The sequence below is a fragment of the Silene latifolia genome, chromosome 8, assembly GCF_048544455.1.
Source record: "Silene latifolia isolate original U9 population chromosome 8, ASM4854445v1, whole genome shotgun sequence".
Taxonomy (NCBI): Eukaryota; Viridiplantae; Streptophyta; class Magnoliopsida; order Caryophyllales; family Caryophyllaceae; genus Silene; species Silene latifolia.
In genome coordinates this window covers 86,318,997-86,330,698 of record NC_133533.1, presented here as the reverse complement: position 1 = coordinate 86,330,698, position 11,702 = coordinate 86,318,997, and the positions used below count along the sequence as shown (strand labels likewise).

General features: G+C 34.6%; 1 protein-coding gene across 1 annotated transcript; it reads left to right on the top strand.

The window, feature by feature from the left end:
* The first annotated feature begins 320 nt into the window (after positions 1 to 320).
* LOC141597044 (thioredoxin-like protein CDSP32, chloroplastic) lies at positions 321 to 1,585 on the top strand. Its single transcript, XM_074417362.1, has one exon. The coding sequence runs from the start codon at positions 496 to 498 to the stop codon at positions 1,408 to 1,410; it is 915 nt and encodes a 304-aa protein (XP_074273463.1). The 5' UTR covers positions 321 to 495; the 3' UTR covers positions 1,411 to 1,585.
* Positions 1,586 to 11,702: the final 10,117 nt, after the last annotated feature.

The following is an 11,702-nucleotide window of genomic DNA, read 5'->3' as shown; positions in this document are numbered from 1 at the left end:
TTCCATATTAGAGGGTGTCTCAATCATTTGTTGTCATTTCTATTTTAAGAATGAACTTGATAAGCAATTTGATCATTCACGCTTAATTTGTTCCACATGTCATTTAGTAATTGACATATTCCTCTTTCTTTGGTCTTTGTGCCAAAATCAAAAGACAACAATTGACCGGGACGAAGAGAGTAACTATTTACCTTAAAATGATCACACTATTTACCAAATAAAAAATATAAAAAGAATCGTCGTACAATAGAATTCTTGTAACAAGACCCACCCACACCATAAAAATAAAATAAAAATCAACCCAACCCAAAAATTATCTCCCTCAACCATACAATCTCATCCACACCCCAAAACAAGTGGTCATCATTTATCCTCCTCACCATCCAATATCTTGTGAAATCTTCTTCATAAATTTCCCCTTTACAATAAACAACCAACCCTTCATTCATTCCATTCCCACAATCCATATCCATACAATAACTTCCTTAATCGTCAATGGCTTCTTTCACCAACACTCATCTAAACCTCCTCAAAACACCACAAAACACAACCCTCTCAAACTTTCCAACTTTACCCTTCTCTTCCTTTTCCTTCACCATTTCCCCTAAACACCCTCATAGCTTCCCTACCTTAACAACCAAGTCATCCTATTCCTCCCCAAAAGCAAGTGCCGCCACACCGAAAGCAAGTGAAGCGGCCACTTTCACTACAAAACCCGGTGACCGTGTCAAACAAGTACATAGCGCCCAAGAATTCGATGACGCTCTTAAGGCTGCTAAAAACAAGCTTGTTGTGGTTGAGTATGCCGCAAGTCACAGCCAACACAGTAGCAAAATATACCCTTTCATGGTAGAACTAAGCCGGACATGCAACGACGTAGAGTTTCTATTAATCATGGGGGACGAGTCACAGGAGACACGCGACCTTTGCCGTAGGGAAAAAGTCGAAAAAGTCCCTCATTTCTCGTTTTACAAGTCAATGGAGAAAATCCATGAGGAGGAAGCCATAGGACCTGATGTACTCATGGGAGATGTGTTATACTATGGAGATAATCACTCGAGTGTGGCGCAACTTCATTCTAAGGAAGATGTGGAGCGTCTGATCGATGAACATCGCGGTGATGGGAAGTTAATAGTGCTTGATGTAGGGCTTAAGCACTGTGGACCTTGTGTTAAGGTATACCCTACGGTGATTAAGTTGTCTAGACAAATGGAAACGGTTGTTTTTGCAAGGATGAATGGTGATGAAAATGAAAGTTGCATGGAATTTTTGAAGGGTATGAATGTAATTGAAGTGCCTACGTTTTTGTTTATTAGGGATGGTGAGATTTGTGGGAGGTATGTTGGATCTGGTAAAGGTGAGCTTATTGGGGAAATTCTTAGGTATCAAGGTGTTAGGGTCACTTATTAAGTACGAGTAATTAATTAAGCATAAATTAAATTGTGTAATACTCATGTTTTCACTAGTTGATTTTTAGAAAGGGGCGTATGTATTTGATCATGAATCATGTAATACACAAAGATTATGACATAATATGTACATTTTTGTTTTATACAATTGGGATATGTGTTTGAACAGTTTAAAACAATTGTACTTGTAAGTTTTATTACTATTGGCAATTTGTGCATGCTATTCAAATGTTACGGTTAATCTCCCTTTAAGACAAAGGTATTTAAAACGGTTAAGTATATCATTCAGGCTTGAGCAACTAATTATCTTATTCTTAGTGATTGATCTATCTTAAGCTTAAACGGATACATCCCTCTTAAACATTATTTATTTATGCAGTACACTTTTCTTTCAACGCAATTGCTATAAAGTTAGTTGGAAGAATGTTACTCGTTTGTTAGAACTTAGAAGGTTGATAGCCGGATAACGACTTGTATACAAGGATCATCGATCAGTATACATCTCTCTTAGTTAATCAGTAATACAAACTAGTTTATTTAGCTTGCTTATTATCTAGCTCACTACAACACTTCTCTCTAAACTATTCCTAAGTTCCAGATAATAGAGATTGAAGTAGATAAACTTTATTAGATAATTCAAGAATTCATCTTTATTATGAATGATGAATGATTGAATGGAAGGAATTATTGTAGAAAGATGAATGGATGAAAAAGAAAAAGAATGTATTGTATTAATCTGATTATTGTAAATCCTACAATGATTTATGTGTATATATAAGCTAAGTAATATAAGTCGGTTAAAGTAACAACCCTAACAACCTTACTCAACTAACAGAATTGTACCTAACTTTTCTAATTAGCTAGTTAGTTACAATAGATATACTCACAACCCTCCCTTCTGGATTGTAGTGATGTAACTTCAGTCCAAGCTTGGTTGATAAGACGTGATGATGCTCATGAGTTTTTAAAGGTTTGGTTGTAACAACCACGGTAAAACAAGAATATAAATTATGTTCAAGGTGGCGGAAACACCCTGACACCGTGATAGCTACTAAAAAAAAAGTTTTCAAAAGGAAATACATGGTCTACGGGGAATAAATACCCCTATATCCGAAATGAAATAAAGAATAAAATCAAGAGTCAAATAAAGACTAATAGAGTGCGCTAAACAAAGGCGCTCGCTAGCTCACTCGATGCAACCCCAGCAAATAATAATAAACAACCATCAACCACCTGTCAGTCATAAGAATGACAAACCGCGATCGATGGGGGAGTAACTCGACGCCTCCTCGGCCATATTACATCACGATAAAGCAACCAAGTAATTAAGATAGATCAATAATGAACAAATGACTTACCAATAAACATATTATAGAATTAAAATTATAAGCTCATTATAAATTAATCACACTTTAAACTAAATAAATCAAATGACTCATTTAATAAAGGTAAACTTGTAATACTACAGTTTTATGAACCTCTGGGTACTCTATCGAGTGGACCTTACTATGTCGAGTAAGGGTGTTGTTCGTTTAAAATAGTTTCTGACCTGTAGGGTACTCGATCGAGTAGCCTTGGTACTCGATCGAGTAGAGGGCACTCAATCGAGTACGTTAGTTACTCGATCGAGTAGCTCGGTTTACGGGTGATGTTTTGTCGGGTTTTGTTAATAATACGGATTAGTATTTAAACCTTTCCGTCAACTTCATAATACAATTTTACAAACCTCATCACATTGAAAAAGAGATTCAAGTTACGTTCTTCGCATTCATCCGTGTTATTGACAAATCCCGGAGTTCGAGAGGTCGGATTGCATCATTCTTTACATCTTTGTGATCCTTGCGTCGAGGGTAAGATCTACGCGTCCGAATTTGTTATATTTAATTAAGTTTCGTTAAACCCTAATTTTGGGAATTGGGGATTTGTGGTAGTTTCGTGTAATTAGTGATATATGTAATATTGTGTTAGGCGGAGAATTCGTAGAGGAGGCTTTTTGATATCAACTGTTGAGATCGTCTGACTGTATTGCATCCCAGGTAGGGTTTCCCTACTCAATATTAGTCCCATAATGTGTTGGTGATGATTTGTGATTGTTGATTGTTATCGTATTCGTATTGTGACGGTTGTTGGTTTTGATTACTGTTTAATGGTTGTGATTGTTTATCTCTGGTTCTCGAGATGCGTTCTCGGCTGAGTGGAGTCACTTGCGGGAGTGGCTTCACGCCCTAGTTTCGCCCTCCGTGGAACCCGCCACGGGAGGGGATGTGCACATTAATGGGACAGGGTTATCGCTCGATGCGATGAGCGGGGATTTGGTGGGTACGGCCGCGGTCCCCCACCGGCGGGTAGTCGGTGGGACGATCGGTGACGGAGATTGATTGGAGTGGGTGTGATTGTGTGTGTGACCGTTTGAGCCGTGTTGTTGGATTATGTAAATTGTGTGATTAGTACGACTGACCCTTTAAATGTTTTAAAATCTTTGATCCATTCGGGGTGGTGAGCATTGTTTGACAGGTATATCTTGGATACGCGAGGGATCTAACTGGGGATGGAGTCATCACATGTCAGAGTCTTTAGTCTTCCGCTGTGTTTGTTAAGACAGTTTTATTTAGTTGGTTTATAGTTTGAGAACAGTTGCAATTTTACTTTACAGTTGGTTTTGTTATGTAATCACTTAAACTTATTTAATAAAGTACGTTTCGTTATTGTCTTATGATTATCATTGCCTCGGGTAACCGAGATGATAGCACTTCCATGCCTTAGGTGGTCCTGGTAAGGCACTTCGAGTATGGGGGTGTGTGACACCCTTAAATAACCCGATAATTAAACGCGTAAATTCTACGGAAAAACTGGTAGGATATGTTTGTAATTGGTTCAACTAGCCAAAAACCTGTAATTTCAAAAATTTTCCTAAACCAATCACAACATTTCCAACGTTCCCAATAGACGGGTGCCAAAACCTGCAATTGCTAACAATCTAACTTACTTACACCGCGAAAGGTAAGAAAATACGTAATGATACAACCCAAAATAGAAAAGGGAGACATATGTCCCTTCAAATTATATACAAAACCAAAAGTTAAAAGGTTATATACATAACCAAAAGATAGTAGGTTTCTACAAAAGAAAGCCAAACTAGGTCCAAGTTCCTTGCTCACTAGCTCGTCTGTGACCCCAACAAAGAATCAACAACCTGTCAATCGCATTTTATACAAACACGAAAGCCACAATTCAGGTGGGAGTAACTTCAGTCCTCCCACCTACGAATCGTCAAAATTAATGTACATGTAGTAAAACATGTAAACAAGATGATAAAGAATTCAATTATCAATTATTCTAACATATGAGCCCTAAACTGACCAAACTAAACTAACATGTGAAACATTTAACAAATTGTAATCCAAACTCTATCAACCATAGCCGGCTTGCATCTCACCTTCTATGATTCATAGAATCATCAAACAAGAAAGGGCAATATATCAAAGACAGGCATAAGTTCTTAGCACCGTCAATAGTCACTTTGTAACTCGAGTCTATACCACGAGGTAGGGAAGGTAATCGAACCGTATCTTGGCTCGGCCGGTTACTATTAAGAAAACATGGCCAAGACACAACACAACCCTAGCCTAAAATCTGCAGAGACCTAGACATGCGGATACACACCACCGCACCCAAGACCCACAACTTTTTTTAAAACAAAGTGAAGTGAGTACCCTAAGGACACCACCGAAGGGTTGGCTAGTACTTAAGCTGACCCCATACTATCAAAATAAGTACCTAAGGTCATGCCCCAACTTGGATATAAATCCATTAGTCAGGAACACAAAGGCTATCAAGCAGTGAACATATACTCGTCAGAGACTATAAAGACCTATCTATGATGAAGGCCGAAATACTCACCTAGGACCTAGTCCCAGCTAGTCCCAGCTTGAATACTTTAACCCACACCACACAAGACTCACCACACAAGTCAAGTAAGACACCCACTTAACCTTAAGAGGGCAAAAGTCCTACTTACCAACATAAAATCTAATATTCTATCATGTGAAAGGCTATATAAATGTCTAAACAGCAGATAAACCAACAGAATCCTCAATACCAATTTCCAATTCTAACAATATTAACCAAATTAAAGGCTTCGGGGAATCTAGGGCCGTTTTTACAATATAAGAAGCTACTTAAATCAACTAATTACACATGTGAGATAAAAATATAATGAATGGCCTAAAACAAGAAAAATGCCGACTATCTAATTCATTCAAAATTTCATCCAACCGATTTTTACCCGCAACCCCACCTGCGACAGTGCAATGTTAAATTGCGGCGACCAATCACTCAATTAATCGACATCGCATCGACCAAAGGGACTAAGGCTCGATTTTGCACAATCAACAAAACATTACAATTATTGCTATAAAATTTACCTTGAGCCTAATCATTACAATTTCAACTTATAAACTATCCTATCATGTGACAATTATCAATATAAGAATAATTTCTACTACTAATATGATTTAATTTAAAAGTGTACTCATATGTGACTTATATAACTTTAGCACTAATTAACCCGAAGTGACCAATATTGTACGAAACACCGCGAAACAAGCACGGACCAACCCGGCCAACCATGGGCTAGCCGCGGGCCTGCCACGGGCTGCCACGGCCTGCCGGCTGCCCCACCCTTAATCCCTTTTTTTTTTTTTTTTTAGTAAAAGACCGTCAAACATTAATTAATCGTCCCCAATTCAACTTTGATAATTTAAACTAACAAAAGGCATAATTTAAGCATGCATGCAACAAATTTTAACAGGTGAAAGCTACTACACAAACAAAAATCACCCAAACATACAAAAAAAATCAAAGATTGTGACGATAATTCGTCGAATAACTCGAAATATGTTACCTTTAGCTAGAGAAAGAGCAAATAGCACCTCAAAACCCAAACCCTAACTAACAACTATCCGCTATTTTCCACAATATACGAGTCCCCAAACTCGTCTTCCAATTCTTCACCTAAATAAACAATAAAAACACAATAATTAAGTATAATTACCGAATTTACCGAAATTTTGTCTTAAAACAACTTAATGAAAACTGAAATTAGAACATACTAAGTTGTAGATCTCGGCGAGGGGATTCCGGAAAGGTAAATTTCGATTTTCAATGATTTTAACATTAGTGAATGTTAAATCTCGTTGTTGGAGACGTCCCAATAATGGGTTTTCTCATTTATTGGTGTAGAAATATTTTTATATCTTGATATGAATGTGGATGTTCTTGTCTGATCAACAAGAGTATCACCGTTTCATTGAAAAGATACCTATATTTTCTAATAACTATAATTTCTCCTTCTAAGTTTCGAGGGCGAAACTTTTTAAAAGGAGGGGTGATTGTAACGCCCCGTAAATTTCGGACCGTTAATATATTTCGAAAATAATTAATTAATCAAGTAAAATTTGACATTAATGTATTTAAAGTAAAAATAATTCAAAGAAATATAATTTTATTATATTTTGAAGAAAATTATTTATTTTGATAGTTTTGAAATGTTTAAAAATAGTTTAAACCGTGTAAAAATGCCGCGTGAGGGAGGAAGGAAAGGAGGAAAAGGAAGTGCGGGATTTTTACGAGTCGGGTTTGACTTGTTTCAATAATAATTAAATCCGTAAGTCAAACGCAAATTCCGTCAAGACCAAAGTTCTTAAACACGAGATTACAATAAAATTGAGTATTCATACGACTCATTTCCAATTTCGTTTACCCAACGTTCAAAAGAATTGTTATTGTCCCCCCGATACGCCCTTAATTCGAAATAAAAGATTTTACACGGTTTAAACTATTTTTAAACATTTCAAAACTATCAAAATAAATAATTTTCTTCAAAATATAATAAAATTATATTTCTTTGAATTATTTTTACTTTAAATACATTAATGTCAAATTTTACTTGATTAATTAATTATTTTCGAAATATATTAACGGTCCGAAATTTACGGGGCGTTACAATCACCCCTCCTTTTAAAAAGTTTCGCCCTCGAAACTTAGAAGGAGAAATTATAGTTATTAGAAAATATAGGTATCTTTTCAATGAAACGGTGATACTCTTGTTGATCAGACAAGAACATCCACATTCATATCAAGATATAAAAATATTTCTATACCAATAAATGAGAAAACCCATTATTGGGACGTCTCCAACAACGAGATTTAACATTCACTAATGTTAAAATCATTGAAAATCGAAATTTACCTTTCCTAATCCCCTCACGAGATCTACAACTTAGTATGTTCTAATTTCGATTTTTCATTAAGTTGTTTTAAGACAAAATTTCGGTAAATTCGGTAAGAAACGAAGAAATTATGGTGAATTTGAGCTTAATTGTATAAAGAATGGTGTTTTGTTGATGATGATGAACCTAAGAACAAAAAAATCAGAAAATGAAAGGTAATGGGGAAGGGATGCCATGTGAGGGAGGAAGGAAAGGAGGAAAAGGAAGTGCGGGATTTTTAGTCGGGATTTTTACGAGTCGGGTTTGACTTGTTTCAATAATAATTAAATCCGTAAGTCAAACGCAAATTCCGTCAAGACCAAAGTTCTTAAACACGAGATTACAATAAAATTGAGTATTCATACGACTCATTTCCAATTTCGTTTACCCAACGTTCAAAAGAATTGTCATTTTCCCCCCGATACGCCCTTAATTCAAAATAAAAGATTTTACACGGTTTAAACTATTTTTAAACATTTCAAAACTATCAAAATAAATAATTTTCTTCAAAATATAATAAAATTATATTTCTTTGAATTATTTTTACTTTAAATACATTAATGTCAAATTTTACTTGATTAATTAATTATTTTCGAAATATATTAACGGTCCGAAATTTACGGGGCGTTACAATCACCCCTCCTTTTAAAAAGTTTCGCCCTCGAAACTTAGAAGGAGAAATTATAGTTATTAGAAAATATAGGTATCTTTTCAATGAAACGGTGATACTCTTGTTGATCAGACAAGAACATCCACATTCATATCAAGATATAAAAATATTTCTATACCAATAAATGAGAAAACCCATTATTGGGACGTCTCCAACAACGAGATTTAACATTCACTAATGTTAAAATCATTGAAAATCGAAATTTACCTTTCCGGAATCCCCTCGCCGAGATCTACAACTTAGTATGTTCTAATTTCAGTTTTCATTAAGTTGTTTTAAGACAAAATTTCGGTAAATTCGGTAAGAAACGAAGAAATTATGGTGAATTTGAGCTTAATTGTATAAAGAATGGTGTTTTGTTGATGATGATGAACCTTAGAACAAAAAAAATCAGAAAATGAAAGGTAATGGGGAAGGGATGCCGCGTGAGGGAGGAAGGAAAGGAGGAAAAGGAAGTGCGGGATTTTTAGTCGGGATTTTTACGAGTCGGGTTTGACTTGTTTCAATAATAATTAAATCCGTAAGTCAAACGCAAATTCCGTCAAGACCAAAGTTCTTAAACACGAGATTACAATAAAATTGAGTATTCATACGACTCATTTCCAATTTCGTTTACCCAACGTTCAAAAGAATTGTTATTTTCCCCCCGATACGCCCTTATTTCGAAATAAAAGATTTTACACGGTTTAAACTATTTTTAAACATTTCAAAACTATCAAAATAAATAATTTTCTTCAAAATATAATAAAATTATATTTCTTTGAATTATTTTTACTTTAAATACATTAATGTCAAATTTTACTTGATTAATTAATTATTTTCGAAATATATTAACGGTCCGAAATTTACGGGGCGTTACAATCACCCCTCCTTTTAAAAAGTTTCGCCCTCGAAACTTAGAAGGAGAAATTATAGTTATTAGAAAATATAGGTATCTTTTCAATGAAACGGTGATACTCTTGTTGATCAGACAAGAACATCCACATTCATATCAAGATATAAAAATATTTCTATACCAATAAATGAGAAAACCCATTATTGGGACGTCTCCAACAACGAGATTTAACATTCACTAATGTTAAAATCATTGAAAATCGAAATTTACCTTTCCGGAATCCCCTCGCCGAGATCTACAACTTAGTATGTTCTAATTTCAGTTTTCATTAAGTTGTTTTAAGACAAAATTTCGGTAAATTCGGTAAGAAACGAAGAAATTATGGTGAATTTGAGCTTAATTGTATAAAGAATGGTGTTTTGTTGATGATGATGAACCTTAGAACAAAAAAAATCAGAAAATGAAAGGTAATGGGGAAGGGATGCCGCGTGAGGGAGGAAGGAAAGGAGGAAAAGGAAGTGCGGGATTTTTAGTCGGGATTTTTACGAGTCGGGTTTGACTTGTTTCAATAATAATTAAATCCGTAAGTCAAACGCAAATTCCGTCAAGACCAAAGTTCTTAAACACGAGATTACAATAAAATTGAGTATTCATACGACTCATTTCCAATTTCGTTTACCCAACGTTCAAAAGAATTGTTATTGTCCCCCCGATACGCCCTTAATTCGAAATAAAAGATTTTACACGGTTTAAACTATTTTTAAACATTTCAAAACTATCAAAATAAATAATTTTCTTCAAAATATAATAAAATTATATTTCTTTGAATTATTTTTACTTTAAATACATTAATGTCAAATTTTACTTGATTAATTAATTATTTTCAAATATATTAACGATCCGAAATTTACGGGCGTAAATCACCCTCCTTTTAAAAAGTTTCGCCCTCGAAACTTAGAAGGAGAAATTATAGTTATTAGAAAATATAGGTATCTTTTCAATGAAACGGTGATACTCTTGTTGATCAGACAAGAACATCCACATTCATATCAAGATATAAAAATATTTCTATACCAATAAATGAGAAAACCCATTATTGGGACGTCTCCAACAACGAGATTTAACATTCACTAATGTTAAAATCATTGAAAATCGAAATTTACCTTTCCGGAATCCCCTCGCCGAGATCTACAACTTAGTATGTTCTAATTTCAGTTTTCATTAAGTTGTTTTAAGACAAAATTTCGGTAAATTCGGTAAGAAACGAAGAAATTATGGTGAATTTGAGCTTAATTGTATAAAGAATGGTGTTTTGTTGATGATGATGAACCTTAGAACAAAAAAAATCAGAAAATGAAAGGTAATGGGAAGGGATGCGCGTGAGGGAGGAAGGAAAGGAGGAAAAGGAAGTGCGGGATTTTTAGTCGGGATTTTTACGAGTCGGGTTTGACTTGTTTCAATAATAATTAAATCCGTAAGTCAAACGCAAATTCCGTCAAGACCAAAGTTCTTAAACACGAGATTACAATAAAATTGAGTATTCATACGACTCATTTCCAATTTCGTTTACCCAACGTTCAAAAGAATTGTTATTGTCCCCCCGATACGCCCTTAATTCGAAATAAAAGATTTTACACGGTTTAAACTATTTTTAAACATTTCAAAACTATCAAAATAAATAATTTTCTTCAAAATATAATAAAATTATATTTCTTTGAATTATTTTTACTTTAAATACATTAATGTCAAATTTTACTTGATTAATTAATTATTTTCGAAATATATTAACGGTCCGAAATTTACGGGGCGTTACAATCACCCCTCCTTTTAAAAAGTTTCGCCCTCGAAACTTAGAAGGAGAAATTATAGTTATTAGAAAATATAGGTATCTTTTCAATGAAACGGTGATACTCTTGTTGATCAGACAAGAACATCCACATTCATATCAAGATATAAAAATATTTCTATACCAATAAATGAGAAAACCCATTATTGGGACGTCTCCAACAACGAGATTTAACATTCACTAATGTTAAAATCATTGAAAATCGAAATTTACCTTTCCGGAATCCCTCGAGATCTACAACTTAGTATGTTCTAATTTGATTTTCATTAAGTTGTTTTAAGACAAAATTTCGGTAAATTCGGTAAGAAACGAAGAAATTATGGTGAATTTGAGCTTAATTGTATAAAGAATGGTGTTTTGTTGATGATGATGAACCTTAGAACAAAAAAAATCAGAAAATGAAAGGTAATGGGGAAGGGATGCCGCGTGAGGGAGGAAGGAAAGGAGGAAAAGGAAGTGCGGGATTTTTAGTCGGGATTTTTACGAGTCGGGTTTGACTTGTTTCAATAATAATTAAATCCGTAAGTCAAACGCAAATTCCGTCAAGACCAAAGTTCTTAAACACGAGATTACAATAAAATTGAGTATTCATACGACTCATTTCCAATTTCGTTTACCCAACGTTCAAAAGAATTGTTATTGCTCCCCCGATACGCCCTTAATTCGAAATAAA